We start from the raw sequence: 18,299 nt of genomic DNA, 5'->3' as shown, positions 1-18,299 counted from the left end.
CATTCATCAAGCCCCTCTTAATCAGTGCCCTCTTAATTCACTAGTGGACACATTCCCTCCCAGCTTGCCCCCTTAGCTCATGGGATGTGGGGGCAACAGCTAATATTCCAGATAAGCATTTGCTCCTACTCCTACTGGCAAATCCCAACTCTGCTCTCCAGGTCCCCGGGGGAACACGTTAATCTTGTCCTCTTGCGCCGCGCAGGTATGCGGGATGCGGTTCCAGGTCAGATGAGGGAGGAGACCGGGTGAGGAGGCAGGGGGAGGAGGCAGAGGGCAGGGAGAGGGGCCTGAATCATAGTAGCTGCGCCCAGGGAAAAACAGCAACAACGGAGGGTGGAAAAGAACAGAGCAGGCAGAGCAGATCACTCCCTTTAGTCCGGGGGCCAGGACATAGTTAACCCTGCATATTAACCCCTCTCCTTGATCCCACACTGCCTGATGAGGCCTGTCTCTCCAGCCCTCACTCGATGAAGCTGAGGCCGATTTGCCAGCCTCCTGCACCCACTCCGAGGGTGTGCGGTGGGAATAGCTCACACATCGTTCAACCTGCAGATACATGTTGGAGAAACGCAGTCAGCCCCTTTGCCTCTTGATGAGTTTGTGTGTGTGTGTGTGTTTTTTTGTTTTGTTTTGTTTTTGGCAGACGGTTCTTTCCCCTGGCTGTCGGAGCTCTCCATGATGGATTGTTTTTCTAGTTTGGGAAGAGACATCTTGTGATTTTTCTCTTAAATTAGTCTCCCTCTCCCAGGCACCTGTGGACATACCAACCCTTTGGTCTCCTTCCCGGGACGGCGCTCTGATGTGGAGGCCAGTTTCTGACTTCTGCCACGATATATTTGTTATCTGAATCTTCCTGATAACAGGGACACACGCGTGCTCTCTCTCTCTCTCTCTCTCTCTCGCTCTCTCTCTCTCTCACACACATACACACACACACACACACCACTTTCTCACCTGTGCTTATTCATCCCAGCAGCGTGCTTTCTCTGTAACAACAAGGTATGGTATCCCACTATAGCAGGTCTGTGACCTTCTGAAAACGCTGTTCCCTTCAGAACATCCGTATCTGTCACCTGTGGTTATTTGCTCAGATTCCCTGTGTGGTAGGGAGGGTGTTGTTGCCCACAGATAATCCTCATGGGAGAAATGCCCCCTGCCTGAAAGCTCGTTGGGCTAGCTTGTGTGGGCATCCCGTCTTTCTCAGCCTGGAAGCCCAGGGAACCCATCCTCGGAAGGGCTGGGCATTCTACCTCTTGCCAGCCCTGTGGGTGTGGTGTTCCCGTGAGGAGACTCCGCCTGAGAAGAGACGGAAAGGCTATCCCCTGTGCTGCTAGACCTGGCAGCCGCTGTCGCCCTTGATGCCCTTTCGGATCTAAAGTCACTCCATTGTTGCCCTCTGCTGGGCTTGTCACCCCGATCTAGCTGGGATCCACCTTGCAGCCAAGGGCTTCTTCCTCAAGAGGCACCATATATATAAGTGGCTTGGAAAATTATGGGGAGGTGTGGGTGGAGAGATTATCCGTTCCATGGAGTGAGAGTAGATGTCTTTGTCTGGAATTAGACACTTGTAGATTTACCGAAGGTTGGGTGTAGGACAAGCCTTTGGCGTTATCCACTGCCAAGCCCCCTTGTTTCACAAGCAAGAGTTGATGTGTGTTGTTATCAGCAGCGCTTTCTTTCTGCTCAGGCTCCACAGCTCTTGGGGCGGCAATGACCGTGCCTCTCTCTGCAGCTTTCTGTGGTTGTCCGTCCTGGGTTCCGCCCTATACTTTTATCCTGATACCAACTTTTGTCGACCCTCGCTGGGATTTCTGTACCCCCTTCATCCTCATGCCTAAGTATCTCGTGCCGATGCTTAACTCTGAACATTGAACACACACACAATTCCTGCTTTCTCTTTTTCGTTTTAATAGGTTAATGATCTTATTGACGTTGTTAATGACGAAGAGTTTTATGCCCTTTTGCTGGTGTCCGAGGAGGGTTTGAATGGCTTCAGTTCTATCCTTACCTCCCCCTGGAGGCCACTGGCTCCCAGCTGTGAGATAGTTGATGGGAATTAGGAATCCAGCATGACCGTGGACTCCAGCAAAACCAAGTGGCTCATCCCAGGACCAAACATGGCCTTATGAGCCCCGTGTTTATAACTTGAGGCTGATTTGTTCCCCTCAAACTAATTAGCATATCAGCACTGCCCTGCAGTGGCCCGGGACTGTCCTGGTTTGTCACTTAGCACTCTTAATTCGCTTCATCCAAAGGTCAGCATGGTAGGGCTGACCCACAGGCTTGACTCACTCCTCTTCCCCAGACAAGCTCCATTGCCCTTTGAAATCACTGCAGAGCTGTGCTAGGAAAACCAGCGTGCACCTCAAAGACGCACCACTATCCGGCTTGCCCTTGGACTTTCACGAGCCCCCCTTCCTCCACCAAAAAAAAAAAAAAAAAAAAGACTAAAAGTTGTGTTTTCCAGCTGTGTTCGTAGAAAGGTGAATATAATGCAGGGTGGATTCATTATTACACATTCATTATCCCTCATTTTTTTCCTTCTGATTTTAAAAGAAATTAGAACATTTTCAGGGGCCCCTAAAAGTGGGCCACTGGGCACGGCACTTCCTGTGCCTAATGGGTCAGTTGACCCTGGGGGACACTACAGATTTCTTCCCCTTCACGGCCAAGCCGAAGCCTCTGCCTCACAGAACCTCTGGAACACGCTGTCTTGCCATGGTTTACTGAGTCTGAAGACTGTTCTATGAGGTTGGGCTTTGATGGGAAGTTTGTGTTGCAGAGAATTGGTGGAACACTAGATCTTGCTCGTGACACATGGCTCCCGATTCAGGCATCGAAGGAGAAATTTAGACTCTAGAAATGTCAGGATGGACCTCTGAGGTGGTCCGTAAGGGCTGTGGGCTCTTATGGTGTGCACTCTGTAGAATCCCCTCCCCTCTTTGGGATTTCATCCCTTTAGGTTCCTGCTCTGGTTATCCATCAGTTGATTTTGAGTTCATCAAGAGGGAGGTCACTCTGGGTGGGCCTGACCTAATCAGGTGAGCCCTTATAGGTCAGACTAGGCTCTGACCTCAGACAGGTCAGAGGGATTATTGCCGGCCTTGAAGGAGTACGGCCATGCTGTGAATAGCCTGAGGTGGGGGCCGCACGGCAAACACCTGAGGGTGGCATCGAGTCCCTGAGAGCGGCCCCCAGATGGCAGCCAGCAAGTGAAAGGGGGACCTCGGTCCTTCATCAACTGGGAACTGAATTCTGCCAACAACCGGCGCACTCGGAAGAGGGCCCCGAACCTCAGATGAGATCATGGTTTTGATTTGCGCCCGGTGAGAGAGACCCTGAGCAGAGGACCCGGTTTGAACCGTGGACGCTGAGATAGGAAATGATGGTTGCTTTCAGCCCCCGAACGTGCGGCGATTTGTACAGCCGTGGCGGCCTCATACACGCAGGCTGTGTGTCTGCCCTTGGTTGTTTGCTTTGGAAAAGAAAGAAAAGGGGAGATGTGGGTCTCCGCGTCCCCATAGCAGGAAGCAGAAAATCATTCCCTACAAGCAGGCTGCTTCAGAACCTTTTCAGCTGCCAAGTTTTCATCCAGCCCAGATACGTTGAATAATTAATTCTGCTCCAAGCAGAGTGATGCCTTGGATAAAGGCTGTTAAAAAAAAAAAATCAAGTCTGTTCTTCAAAGGCAGAGCCTCTGTTTTGAAGTGGTTTGCGTGCCATTTGCACGCTATTTCCTTAGCACCAAAACGCACAGCGATTTCCATCCTCACGCGAAGAGCCCCCCTTCCCCCTCTGCCATCCTTGCAGTCACTAACCGCCTCCCGGATTCCACCCTTTCCAGCCTTTCCAGCCGGCTTCCTCTGGGCCCTATACTCTGGTCCCAGTTCCGTCTGGGAAGCCGTGTGTCTCAGCCCTGGAGACACAATCATCAGGAGGCAGGCTGTTTTCAGAAACAGTGGGCGGCTTCAGACCCTGGTGGTCAAGCCCCCTGGGGGCCAGGTGCTGCTGAGCTGGTGGTGGTGCCTTCCCACACCCCGGGCCCCCGCCGTCGCCCTGTCCCCGCCTCCCCTACCAGGCCGCTCCCTGGCAGGCCGTGAGGAAATCGTGCGTTGCCCAAGTGGCTCCGGGGACAAACGCTGAAGCCGTGTTGAGGCCTCAACCCTGTTGCTTCCCTCCTGGTCTGTTGAAGCTGGTGCTTGTCTGTCCCATCCCCTGGACGGGTGGCTGACGGTTCAGTGTCCCCTGGCATGGCGCTGAGGGCACCCTTGTCCCTTCTGATGACCACCTCTGTGTCTTGCTTTCCATGTGAGGCCATCTTTACCAGCAATAAGATTTCTAGGATTTTCTCTTGTTGCCTGGAGACGCGGTTTTCAGGTGGGGCCCTTACCCCGTAGAATCTGACGTTAGTTTCCATCCATCTACACCCGCGAAGTGAGTTTTCGCGGGCCGTCGCAGGTAGGTTCGTGGTTCCGTAGCTCTGGGATTCTGCCAGGCCTGGAGAGAGAGCAGCACCAGTCGCCCCTGCGTGAACACCACGCTCAGACAGCTCTCCCTGCTGGATGTGGCGGCAGAGACTTGGCCCCTGTGCGTGTGTGCGTGTGTTCACACATGTCCCACCCTTTGGGTCGATATCGGTGGAGTCGCTTTTTTTTTTTAATGTTTATTTTATTTTTGAGAGAGAGACAGAGAGAGAGAGAGAGAGAGAGAGAGAGAGACAGAGCATGAGCAGGGGAGGGGCAGAGAGAGGGAGACACAGAATCTGAAGCAGGCTCCAGGCTCCGAGCTGTCAGCGCAGAGCCCGATGCGGGGCTCGAACTCGCGAACCGCGAGATCATGATCTGAGCTGAAGTCGGACGCTTAACTGACTGAGGCACCCAGGTGCCCCTTGGTGGGGTCACTTCTTGAAGTGTAGGTTGCCTTTAGTACATTCCTGGTTGACCGCAGCCTGGTGGTTGGGAGGACTAGCGAGATTTGGAGTCAGAAGTTCCGGGTGCAAATCTCACACGTGCCTGTGACTCACTGTGACGTTAGGTAAGTTATTAGCTTTTATGACTTAGTTTCCTCAAATGTAAAATGGGGGGTGCGTCAGTCAGGGTGGTACAAAGTACCACAAAGCAGCACAGACTGGGTAGCTTAAACAAAAGAAATCTATTGCCTCACAGTTCTGGAAGCTAGAAGTCCAAGGTGTTGGCCAGGTTGGTTCCTTCTGGGGGTCTCCAGGGAGGATCCATTCCAGGCCTGTCTCCATGGCATGTAGGTGGCTGTCTTGTCCCTGTCTTCACATTGTCTTCTCTGCGGGTGTGTCTGCGTCCAGATTCCCTCCTCTTGGAAGAACACCAGTCAGATTAGATTACAGCCCATCCTAATAACTTCATTTTAATTTAATTACCTCTTCAAAGATCTTATCTTCAAATAGGGTTCCATTCTGGGGTGCTGGGGGTTAGGATTTCCACACAGGAATTTTAGGGGTGAAGGTCAGCCCCTCACGGGGGTAATGATGCTATCTGTCGGTCTACATCACGAGAAGATACCGAGGATCCCATATGATAATATAAGAGGGCATGTTAGGGGCGCCCGAGTGGCTCAGTCGGGTAAGCATCTAACTTCGGCTCAGGTCATGATCTCGTGGCCCGTGGGTTCGAGCCCCGCGTCGGGCTCTGTGCTGTCAGTGCCGAGCCCGCTTCAGATCTTCCACCCGCTTCTTTCTCTGCCCCTCTCCTGCTCGCACGCACGCTCGCTCTCTCCCTCTCTCAAAAATAAAGAAAGAATCATTAAAAAAAGGGACATGTTAGGAGCTGAGCATGGCGTAGACAAGAGGCTTTGTACAAACAGAGTTGCTTTCTCTGACATTGGTTCCGGCAAGTCTGTCCCAGCAAGAGCTGCTGGATGGAGTCAGCTTTCCGGCTGCTATTCTAGAACTAGAAGCCTCTATCATCTGTACAGGGCTCCATGAAGTCATTTGGTCTGAGCTTGGCTCCAGTGTGTAATCTGTCTGTTGAATCTGTGCTCAGCAATTAGCCCTCAACAGCCAACTCAGCACTGCCGAGTACCCACTCCATCGTCAACACGAACGCAGCCCCAGGTGCTGAAATCGAGCAGTAGGATTTGGTTATAAAAGAGTCACCCTGGTGATTCAGATTGTTGGCATTATTTGTTTCTGTAGATTATCACCTAAACGAAAATACAAAATTAAAAATTTTTATTTTTGTTTTTTTTTTACATTTATTTATTTTTGAGAGGCAGAGAGAGACAGAGCACAAGTGGGGGAGGGGCAGAGAGAGAAGGAGACACCGAATCCGAAGCAGGCTCCAGGCTCCCGGCCGTCAGCACAGAGCCCCACGCGGGGCTCGAACTCACAGACCGTGAGATCGGGACCTGAGCCGAAGTTGGACGCTTAACTGAGCCACCCAGGCGCCCCCAAAATTAAAAAACTTTCATATTAAACTTCCGGACCTCCCAGAACGTGTCCTTGGGTCCCCATCAGAGAAGCGCTGTTTTGTGCGAACAAGACTGAATTGTGGGTTTAATCCAGAACAGTTGTGTATAGGCTAGATCCATGGAGGGCTGCGTGCCAATTCACGGGCTCCCTGATGCTGGGTGTGACATTTTATGTGTCTGTGCACATGTGCTGTGGTAGACTGTGAAAATGGCCACAGAGTCCTCCCCCGCTGAACGTCCATACTCTGGCAACATGACACTGAATCCTCCCAGTAAGAGCTACGGTCGATTTGTCCACGCCTCCAGTGGTCACTGACTTGCTGTGGTCAATGGTGTGGTAGCAGATGGAATCCAGGCAGAGACTTGCATAGCGCTTGACGTTGGATGTCACCTTATCTTGCTGAAATCCTGAGTTCACTGTATGAACGGGCCCAGTGTAGGCTGCCAGAGGATGACAGGCCACGTGGAGAAGGGCCCTGGTTTCCCAGCCAAGAGCCAGACGACTGCTGGCCGGCAGGCTGTGGACTGCCGGACGCACGTGCCGTCCCGGGCCATTCAACCCCTGGGCGAGCTGTGGGTCCAGGCGATACTGACTGAGCCTAGGCCGTTGACTGTAGACTTACAAGCAAGAATAACTGTTGTTTTAAGCCGCTAAGTTTTGGGGTGTTTTGTTATCTAGCAATAAATGTCTGATACACATGCAGTTTTTCTTTTTTTTTTTTTTTTTCTGGGAAGAGTAATCTTGTCTTTTAGCAGATTTCTGGAGGGATCCGATATCCTTCTAAAGGAGAACATAGGTAAGAAAAAGTTGTATGAGAAAACCCAGCTGGGGGTTCTCAAACTGTTGAACAGCGAGAAAAGGCTCCTACGTGTATTTGGGTGTATTTTAATGGGTGTATTTTCGTGAATTCTAGGACTAAACCTAGAAGTAGGTTAAGAGTGATGGATATTCACTGAGGATTAGAAAGAAAATACCTCATTATACATAGGTACTTGTATTCCTTTAGATTTGTATTATCGTTTTAAGGAAAAGTTCTATTTCGAGTTATAAGAAAACGCATCCTAGTTTGGAAAACTCCTCCACCCCCCCCCTCTCTCGGTCAACCATGCTAGCAAAAGACCCAGCTCTTTGGAGCACAACCATACCATCGCTTACCTAGGACAGCTATTGGAGGGCTCTCTTTGCAGGCTCTTGTAGAGCTGTGTCTGTGCAAAGCCGTGTGTTGCTTTAAAATCTGTTTTATATGATTAAATAGGCTTGATTACGAATAGTAATTTGGCATCAGAAATAGGAGAAGGTTTCGTCCCTAAAAAGATAGTCTGAGTAATAGCATACTTGCGTAGCTTAAATATAGCCAGAGGTCCGCAGTTAACTTCTGCCATCATGAAGCTCCGGGCTGAGGTCGTGGAGGAGAGAGGGAGAACGGCGGAAGGCGTGGCCTTGGATGGGTCATGGGCTTCAGAGTGGAAAGGTCTCCCCTTCGAGGCGAGAGAGCTGGGCTGCCCCGCTCTGAGCGTTCCTGCCAGGAAGAGGAACGGATTAGCCTTTGGGTGGTGGGTCCCAGGCCAGGCAGCTGCACATCCTCACGTGGCCTCGGGGCTGATCTCGAAGACCTCATGCAGTCATCAAGAGGGCAGATGGGGTGGGGGGGTGGTTGGGAAGCCCTGCTTCGTGCCCTTAGCTAGAATGTCCTGAGTGCTCTTTAGCCTTTTCTCTCCCATTCTTCACGAATCCTTCCCCCTTCCCTTCTTTCCCACGGCCTCAGCATTTTGTGGTCACCTGGGTCTTTGTGTTGCATGTTATGCAGCATTTCCCCCGCCCCCCCCCCTTGGAGATTTCGTAGTATTGTTCATCCCTTCCTGGAAATTAATGGGGTTAGTGAACACTGACACTGTCCTGTCTCTCACAGAAGAGCCAGAAGACACAGCTCCTGCTCTGAGAATCCTGTGGCTTTGACATAGCCAAGGACACCGAAAGTGACCGTGCGCAGTTTGGTAACTGTTGTGACAGAAGCATGTGTGGGATGTCGGGAGCGCAGGGAGGGAGGCGTAGTGAGTCCAAACTAGGCTGGGCCTATCTAGGAAGGCTTCGTGGAGGAGGGGGCTCGGTCTTCTTCAGTCAAGATTTTAAAAGTATTAAGTATCGAGTAATCAGAAGCTTGAAAACCTCCTCGCTGGCCACTGATTGGATGCCGTGCTGTTGCCATGGGGAGAGGGGACACAGGCTGAGTTAGAGGTGCAATCCTAGCGTGCTCGGGCAAGGTAAACCAGGAGGGACCAAGTCCTTGGAGCTGTGATTCTCCTTGTCTTTAAGGCTCCTGGTTATGACCCATGATCCCTGAACACATTGGCAAATTGAGGTAAGAAAGATGACAGCGTCCTGCCTGAAAGAGACCGAGCGTCTACCCCACCCTGTGTCCCCGTGTCCCTGTTTGCTTGGAGGCCAGCCACTTGTCACCCTAAGCCAGCCAGCCCTAGGCAGCCAGGCTGCTGCTGGGCTCCCTGGGAGAGAAGGTCATCTATTATGTAAGTGTCATCCATATTCTGGCTAGTGATCAGGGGTGACATTTAATTTTTTTTCCATTATGTGGAATAATTTAAGATTGTGTTATGAGTGTCATTATTATTGCAATTTCCCGGTAATAAAAACAGCATCAATTATTTAATGTCACCTTGCGCATCTGGGTTAAGTGGGGGTGATGGGAGCAGAGGCTGGGCGGGGGAGGAGGCCCAGCCCACGTGGGCTCCAGCTACCTTCCGAAACATCAGCTTGCCGTGAGTGCCGGTGGGGAGGGAGTGTGGCCCCTCTTGTGATCCTCATCCCCCCTCTCCGCTGGGGCTGGGTGGCTGGCAGGGGCACCAGTTAATCCTTTGACCTTTCCCTCCACCCTTCATTAGAGAGCACTGACCCATGGGCAAACCTCAATTCAAGAGGCTGCACTCCATGGGGCTGGGGTGGCTTAGAGTCAGGACTCCCCCAGCCTGAATGAACATGGCAGGCAGCGCGCCCAGGAGAGTCAGAGGTTGGTCTGCTTTGCCCTCCCTGATGGTTATTAGTAGCAATGATATCCTAGTGGGAGAAGAACCAGGGGACAGGTGGGCACGTTGAAGTTGGCCATTGGAACTTGGAGCAAACCCATCAGGCTTCTCACAGCGAGCTTTGGGGCTTGCAGACCTTTGGCCCTCCATGGCATGTATCCATAGTTGTGCCCTGCCTGGGGGCTGTTGTTTGCTGTTACAGACTTTTTCATCTAGACGTGACTACATGCTCTTGGCTACACTCTAGGCTTTTCCTTGTGGGACTGATTTCTCTGGGGCTCTAGAAACTTCAGGCTCGTGCCTGGGACAGCAAACCCTGATGAGTAGTCCCCGGATGGTATTTCTTAGAGGAGATATATGTATGATTCCTTGAAACCTGTGTGTTTTCTTTTTCTTTTATTTGAGAGAACTTGAGCAGGGGAGGGGCAGAGAGAGAGGGAGAGAGAGAGAGAGAGAGAGAGAGAGAGACAGAATCCTAAGCAGGTTCCATGATCAGTGCAGAGCCTGACGCAGGCTTGATCTTACAACCATGAGATCATGACCTAGACGAAATCAAGAGTTGGACGCTTAACTGACTGAGCCACCCAGGCACCCCAAAGCCTTTATGTTTCCATGTAAGGCATATTGTGGGGCTGCTTCCTTTCTCCCTCCCCCACTTTTATTTCGTCCTTTCCTTTTCTCTCCATTCCTTCTCTTTTGCTTCTGGGAAGTGCTAATTATTCTCCAGGTCCTGCCCCTTTGGCACAGCCTTTCCAGAATGAGTGGAAATTGTTGTGTTTGTTCTGGACCGGACACTCGCTCTGAGCCATTAACAACAACATTAGTAATAACAATAATAATTCTGTCACAAGAAGACAGTAATCTCGAGTTCCACGGCCCTTGATGGTGTTGCCTGGTGCCTCCCAGCAGCGCCCACCCCTGCTTTCGGGATGAAACTGGATTTGGAGGGGCGTGTAGGGGTCGGGGAGGAGGGCAGGAGGAGGGCTTGGGGGAGGGGGTGGTGCAGAAGAAAATCAAGACTGGTGGCTTGGGAAGGGGCCTGTGTGTCTGGCACCTTGACATTTGGGAGCTGCAGGGTGACAGGGCAACCCCGAAGGGCCTGGAGTGCCAGGAGCCCTGCTGCAGCTGTCAGGGAGAGCAGGGGGACCCATCCCCGTCTGATGGACGGCTGAGCCGGCTGTCAGGGCTGCAGTGGAGAGCTGAGCAGCTTGCATTAGTCAAATGTCTGCCCTGGAAAGGATCATGCTCTCACCTTCCTGTCCTCGCGGGACCCTCAAAGATTGAATAGGAAGCACAATTGGAAAAGCTTTGCAGAAGATTTAAAAAAGAAAGAAAGAGAAAGAAAGAAAGAAAGAAAGAAAGAAAAGGGAAGGAAGGAGAGAAGGAAGGAAAGAAAGAAAAGAAGGAAAGAAAGAAAGAAAGAAAGAAAGAAAGAAAGAAAGAAAGAAAAGGGAAGGGAGGAGAGAAGGAAGGAAAGAAAGAAAAGAAGGAAGGAAGGAAGGAAGGAAAGAAAGAAAGAAAGAAAGAAAAGGGAAGGAAAGAAATAAAGAAAGAAAGAGAAAAGGGAAGGAAGGAGAGAAAGAAAGAAAGAAAGAAAAGGGAAGGAAGGAGAGAAGGAAGGAAAGAAAGAAAAGAAGGAAGGAAAGAAAAGAAAGAAAGAAAGAAAGAAAGAAAGAAAGAAAGAAAGAAAAGGGAAGGGAGGAGAGAAGGAAGGAAAGAAAGAAAAGAAGGAAGGAAGGAAGGAAAGAAAGAAAGAAAGAAAAGGGAAGGAAGGAGAGAAGGAAGGAAAGAAAGAAAAGAAGGAAGGAAAGAAAAGAAAGAAAGAAAGAAAGAAAGAAAGAAAGAAAGAAAAGGGAAGGAAGGAGAGAAGGAAGGAAAGAAAGAAAAGAAGGAAGGAAGGAAAGAAAGGAAGAAAGAAAGAAAGAAAGAAAGAAAAGGGAAGGAAAGAAATAAAGAAAGAAAGAAAGAGAAAAGGAAAGGAAGGAGAGAAAGAAAGAAAGAAAGAAAAGGGAAGGAAGGAGAGAAGGAAGGAGAGAAAGAAAGAAAGAGAAGGGAAGGAAGGAGAGAAAGAAAGAAAGAAAAGAAGGAAGGAAAGAAAGAAAGGAAAGGGAAGGAAAGAAAGAAAGAGAAAAGGGAAGGAAGGAGAGAAAGAAAGAAAGGAAAGGGAAGGAAGGAGAGAAAGAAAGAAAGAAAAGGAAGGAAGGAAGGAAAGAGGGAAAGAAAGAAAGAAAGAAAAGGGAAGGAAGGAGAGAAAGAAAGAAAGAAAAGAAGGAAGGAAGGAAGGAAGGAAGGAAAGAAGGAAAGAAAGAAAGAAAGAAAGAAAGAAAGAAAGAAGGAAAGGAAAGAAAGGAAAGGAAAGCCCCAGAAATGTAAGGACATGCTAACATCAAGTAAAGAGGGCTGTGCTCCCATCAGCAAAGCAAGAGGAGGATGCAGAGAAGGAATTTCTCACTGGGGTCACTCACATGCAGGCCAAGGCCTTCTGTGTTTAAGGCAGTGCTCCCTCCACCTGCAGTGTGAGTGCTCCAGGAGCAGACGGGGCTCTGCGGAGCATGGGGGCAGGGGTGGGGGGCTGGCAGTGTCAGCCCTGCGGGACGGTCCCACAGATGCTTCCTGGCTTTCCCCCCACCTTCAGGGGCATTATGATAAAGCCACCAGAGCAGGGTCACCATCCCCCACTGGGACCATTCCTGGAAATTCCAAGGGATGTGTTTCTATTTCTGTTTTCCTCATCGGTGGTTGAGAGTGGAGGGCAGGGACATTGAGAATCCCAGAAGGGAGTCTGGAAGGAGCCCCGGGAGGCCGGCCGGTGCCTGGGCTCAGAGGCACGTGGAGAGTGCTGCCAGGGCGTGGGTGTAGACGTCGTCCTTGGCTTCGCCCCGGATGCCCCCCGCGGCTCTCTGCTGCATGGCTCACCCCAGGCCTTTGGAGGCGAGGTGTGGGATGGGGTGCACTGGAGGAGGCTGGGGACAGGTGGAATATGCTAGGTCCTTGTCTCGCTTTTGGAAGGACAGCTTGTAAGTGAAGTTGGAGGGGGGATAAAATGGTAAACGCAGATGGTGGGGAAAGGGGACGCTTGCCTTGCCGTGTCTGGCCTGAAACACGGTCTCCAGAAATCCTGGCGGCTTCTTGCCTTAGTTTTCAGTCTTTGCACAAACGCCATGGTCTCGGAGAGGCCTCCCTCAGCATCTTGCCTGGAGGAGCACGCCGTCTGTAATAGTTCGCGACCAGCTGGCACACCTTCAGGTGCTGGGACAGAGCCCGGCTCACCCCGGGAGCCCAGCGAGGACTCTGCTGTGCTAGGAACGCCGTGGGAACGGTTGGACATCCTCTTTCTCCTTGCATTATCGCTTCCTGGCGCTCTGTTTTATATCTGGTATTAGTTTATTGTCTGTCTCCGGAAGGAGAGTGCCAAGATTCAGGAGCCCAGGGGGCTGGGCAACTTGGACCAGAACCTGGCACAGTTCTGGTATACAGTTGATGCTTAATAAGAGTTTGCCAGATGCATGGAGGCGAGTGGCCTTCCAAGACAAAGTGGCAGAAGTCTTCCCTTCGCAGTGAAAAAGAGGGCCTGTGAGTTTCCAGCACCGTGAACAACATGGGGAGCTTTGGGGCCCTGCCCGTCCTAAGTTGTTCTTTTTTTTTTTTAATTAATTTATTTTTTTTTAACGTTTATTTATTTTTGAGACAGAGAGAGACAGAGCACGAACGGGGGAGGGTCAGAGAGAGGGAGACACAGAATCCGAAGCAGGCTCCAGGCTCCGAGCTGTCAGCACAGAGCCCGACGCGGGGCTCGAACTCACGGACCGCGAGATCATGACCTGAGCCGAAGTCGGCTGCTCAACCGACTGAGCCACCCAGGCGCCCCCCGTCCTAAGTTGTTCTAAAGCGTTCCCCAGTCTCCGTCTGTTGACACTCGGCTGGATCACTCTTTGTTGGGGGGGCTGTCCTGGGCGGCACCCCCCTGGCTGCTGTCCGTTAGATGCCGGTACCACTCCTGTCCCCCACCCCACGCACACAGAGAAGAGCCCACCTCCAGTGTGCCCTGCCTGGGGGGCGAAATCACCGCGGTTGAAAACCACTGTTGTCGGCTACACCCAGCTCTGCCCAAGCTGCACCTTGCTAAATGGGCCAAGTAACCAGCCTCGAGCATCTGAACGCTGTGGCATTTCTGTGCAACGAAGCGACTCTCTTTTCATCTGCTTTCCCCAGGTGCGCGTCAATCACGTCGTAAAAAGAAGGAAGACCAAGGCAGGAGAATCAGCCGACACAAGCTCGTAGCGACACGCGTCTTTTAGGGCTGCGGTGGTTCCTCGATGTCAGGGTGAGGTGTAGAATTGGAAATAATTAAAGCGTAGAAACAAACAAAGAGCTGTGACGATATGGCCCACGGCACAAGCACAGACACCAGCTGTCCCTCGGGGGTGCCGACAGGGGGTTTCAGCAGGGAGCGGGACTGGCCCTCTCGAAGTCCCTTCTGTCCCCATGATTCTGTCCATCTGTAGTGCCAGCCTTGACTGTGATACGCTGTGACAGGCTGCCTGGCTTTGTGCTTCTCCCAGTGACAGAGCCGGTGAGATCCTGTAGCCCCTAGGACTCCGTAAAGGGACCCGAGGACTCTAATGAGGGAAGCTCAGACACAGTCACGAGGCATCTTTGTTTCCCCTTTTAGAACAAGTTTCAAAAAAAAAAGGTGGGGGGCGTCTGGGTGGCTCAGTCGGTTAAGCATCAAACTTAGGCTCAGGTCATGATCTCACGGTTTCTGAGTCCGAGCCCCGCATCGGGCTCTGTGCTGACAGCTCAGAGCCTGGAGCCTGCTTCGGATTCTGTGTTTCCCCTCTATCTCTGCCTCTCCCCTGCTCACGCTCTGTTTCTCCCTCTCTCTTTCTCTCTCACTCTCAAAAATAAACATTAAAAAAGTAAAAAAGTCCAGGGGCATCTGGGTGGCTAGGTCTGTTAAACATCCAACTTCAGCTCAGGTCATGATCTCACGGCTCGTGAGTTCCAGCCCCGCATCAAACTGTGTGCTGACAGCTTGGAGCCTGGAGCCTGCTTCAGATTCTGTGTCTCCCTCTTTCTCTGACCCTCCCCCACTTATGCTCTGTGTCTCTCTCTCTCTCTCAAAAATGAACATATAGGGGCGCCTGGGTGGCTCAGTCGGTTAGGCGTCCGACTTCAGCTCAGGTCATGATCTTGTGATCTCGCGGTCCGTGAGTTCAAGCCCCGCGTCGGGCTCTGGGCTGATGGCTCAGAGCCTGGAGCCTGCTTCCGATTCTGTGTCTCCCTCTCTCTCTGCTCCTCCCCCGTTCATGCTCTGTCTCTCTCTCTGTCTCAAAAATAAATAAACGTTAAAAAAAAAATTTAAAAAAAAATGAACATATAAAATAAAATAAAATAAAATAAAATAAAATAAAATAAAATAAAACAAAACAAGGTTTAACGACTGTCGGCACCCTTATTAACGTGTATCATAGAGGGTGTTGTAAATAAAATGATTAGAATAATATCGATGTATTGGACAAGTGGGAAGACATGAGAGGGAGGGCGTATGTTTTCATTTGCAACCATTAATTATAAAGAAATAATTGAATAAGCGATCTGAATTATTAGATTCTCTTTCTGATTCCTGATCCACAGAAAACAGGAAGGTGCATTTGTGTGTGTGTGTGTGTGTGTGAGACACAGTCAGCCATAACTTTGGTGAGATTCCTTCATGAAAGAAGCTTAAGCAAGAATTTTAGCAGTTGCTTGTAAATGGATGCATTTCACTGGATCATCAGCCTTCTCCTCTCCCATATCAGAGACACATATTTTAAATGGAAACTTCTGTTTGGAACTACGTTTGCCTGGGTTTCAAAAAATATCTGTGTTTTTTTTGTTTTTGTTTTTTTTTTTTTTTTGCCCATTGCGATGATTCTACTCCCCTTCCCTTAGCAACTAGCATCAACATGTTTGGATGAAAGTGGAGGATGAAAGTCATTTTGGGGGGGACTTACCCATCTTCCTCGTTCCCGTCGAGATCTTACACATTGTAAACTGTCAGCAGGGTTGGGGGGGGGGGTTCCGTGGATGGCTTTGGAAGGGAAGGTTGGCCCCATTATGGATTCATTTATCTGTTCCTACTCGAATATAGCCTCCATGAAAAGCTGTGACTTTGTCTTGTTCCCCAAGTCTGCACGAAGTTGGTGGTAAATAAGGTTTTGTTACATAAACAGGGGGCTCAAAATCCAGACTTTGCCTGGTTGATGTAAAAACCGTCACATTAACTAGTTACAAAGCACAAGGGTGACATGGCTGTCTTAGGGTCTGTCTGGACTTCACACCAGATATGTTGGGTCCCCAGGACTGTCCCTGTTTCCTTCTTTTGAGGTGCTTTTGTTTGGCTCTCCTCCCCTTTTGATCTCATGAGAAACGTGAAGGTGGTCAGTTACCAAGAATGTTGACCTTGTTCCAGAGCGAGGCTGCCGTCTGAGAGAACCTGCCATATTGGCTTCTTTGGACAGTTCAGGAACGGAGCCCCTTGTGCCGTTGCCTTGCAGTGGTGAAGCGTGGGATGGGGCCCCATCTTTCCCAGTACGTGTTTTTCCCGTTTCTAGGATCAGCATCGATCCTCGGACCCCAGAGCTTTTGTCACCCCGAAAGCCCCACGCCCAGAAAGTGAGTTGTCTTCCTTGTGAGCCGGCCTGGCCAGACATCTGGGTCTGGTGCTTTTGGTAGAGACCGGCCAGCTGCGTGGGCAGCTCTGAGCTGGAGGAGTCTGGGGGATGAAGGTCGTGGGGGTCTTACAGTGACATCACTGCTTCTTGTTTCAGGGTGCCGCAGAAGACCCCCCAACGGCCCTGGCACTGAACTTCGCCCCTGCATTGATGAAGAAGTCTGACGCGGAGGGTCCCAGGCTGCTCTTCCCTGAGAGTGAACTTTCCATCCGGATAGGTAGAGCTGGGCTTCTTTCAGGCAAGCTCCCTGCAGACCCGGGGCTGAGTCAGGCAGGATAGGTGGGAAACGGCAGGTGTTCTGTCCATCCGAATTCCTCACCCCGCAGTTGCACGACGCTGAACTGGCGTCTGGCCCCATGCCTTCCTTTCTTGTCGTTCTCCAAACCACCTGCTTCCCGCACAGGAGCTCACAGTGCCTTTCCATCGTCTTTCTAGCTTGGCTGAGTGGGCAGGGACCCCTCTGATGGGGCAGGGCTGGTCTGGATCACGGCATCTGGCGTTTGTCCCTCCGTCTCCCCATCCCTGACAGACCCTAAATGCTCCTTTCCACTCGTGTGACTTTCATTTTTCTTTTTCTTTTTTTTTTTTTTTTTTGATTCATCTGGGAAACTGTGGATGTTTCTCTCACTGATTCAGTTTGGAGTCAGAAAACTCTTAAGGTAGAGGGAATGCGCTCCCCGAGAGGGATCTCATCACAGTTCATAAATCCCCAGGGGGGAGGTGTGGAAGGCCCACTGACAAGGAGTGGAAGGTGCACGGGCAGGAGTACATTGGTTTCCGGTCTCGGGGTAAGACTGCCCCTCCTTGCCTCTTCTTTGCTCACTCAGGGCATTTGGCCAATTTAAGGGTCCGTTAGCATGAGGAGAGGTGGATGCCTTTCTTTCCCTAGCCCCTGCCCTTCCCACTTCCTCTGTAGACCACGGACGTGCAAAAGATATTGAGAACAGACACCTCCTCCCCTGCACGGAGTTCTCTCTCTCTCTCTTTTTTCATTTTTTACTTTTTTTGGGGGGTTGGACAGAGAGAGAATCCCAAGCAGGCTCTGTACTGTCAGCACAGAGCCTGATGCGGGTCTTGATCTCATGAACTGTGAGATCATGACCTGAGCTGAAATCAGGAGTCGGATGCTTAACCGATTGAGCCACCCAGGCGCCCCCTGACCGAGTTCTCTCTTGAGTGAATTGGGCAGAAGCAGACTGGCTTGGTGATTCAAGGGAGAAAAGCCCTTTCACACTTCCGTGCTGGTATTTTAATTCAATCTTTTTGCCACGTGTAGGCTACGACGAATCTCTAGACCTCAGGGGGAGTAAATGTTAGAGCGATGCTGGTTCTCCGATCTGTGTTCAGACTGTGCCCTGCATGAATTATTCATGGAGAACTCGAATATCTTCCCCACTCGGGTTGATCCTCTCTGCCTCTTACAGCTTCCTAGGGGGATGTAACCGGGACGTGGAAACTCATCTAACATCGGCTCACGTACTAGAGGGCTTAGCACAGAAAAATCTGCCCCCTGCCTCCCATCACACGTGCCATTCGTACTCCAATCAGAGCGACTCAGGTGTCCACTGTTCCTTTTCTATCGGGGAGTCACGAACTGTCTGGAAGTCGGATGGGGCACTGTCCTCCAGGAAAGCTTGTCACTTTTTGTGCCGAACCGTGGGAACACGTGTCAACTCTTACTGGCCATACCGGGCTAGCACTCCTGTGGACCCCTGTGAAGACTTTACAAAAGTCCTGATTCTGAGCCTTCTCTAGGATGAAAAAGTTGACCAGATTTTATTCTATCCTATTTTTTTGGTTTTGTTTTGTCTTCAAGGCCACAGGGGGGAAGGTTCAGAGCGTGTCAGTGAAAACAGTGTCAGTCCCCTGTGCTAGACCTTGTCCAGTGGGGCCATGAAAACATAGAGCCAGCGGGAGTAGGCCGTGCAGGGGAGCCTCCTGGGACCGTGGGGTCTTCTCGGCAACCCAGGGTGAAGCGGTGAGTGGGGGTGGCAGGCTGTGTGGGAGGGAGATGCAGTCCTATCCTCTGCTCAGGAACACCGAGGCCTGTTACCAGGCTACCTCCAGTCGCCATTGCTAACTGGTCAGACGCAAAGGCAA

The 18,299-nt window shown here is 51.0% G+C and overlaps 1 protein-coding gene across 11 annotated transcripts in view; it reads left to right on the top strand.

The window, feature by feature from the left end:
- Nucleotides 1–18,299, top strand: part of SLC39A11 (solute carrier family 39 member 11) — a 429,657-nt gene that overhangs the window by 170,806 nt on the left and 240,552 nt on the right. For 8 of the 11 annotated variants that reach the window (XM_045489580.1, XM_045489590.1, XM_045489583.1 and 5 more), the window contains one exon: nt 16,296–16,437. In XM_045489580.1, coding sequence (XP_045345536.1) covers nt 16,296–16,437 — 142 coding nt within the window. The remainder of the gene's footprint in view (nt 1–16,295; nt 16,438–18,299) is intronic. The other 3 variants (XM_045489588.1, XM_045489581.1, XM_045489587.1) reach the window with 1 other exon arrangement.

This window comes from Leopardus geoffroyi, chromosome E1, assembly GCF_018350155.1.
Source record: "Leopardus geoffroyi isolate Oge1 chromosome E1, O.geoffroyi_Oge1_pat1.0, whole genome shotgun sequence".
Classification (NCBI taxonomy): domain Eukaryota; kingdom Metazoa; phylum Chordata; class Mammalia; order Carnivora; family Felidae; genus Leopardus; species Leopardus geoffroyi.
Note: the sequence above shows the minus strand (reverse complement) of the source record. Positions and strands in the feature narration are given on the sequence as shown.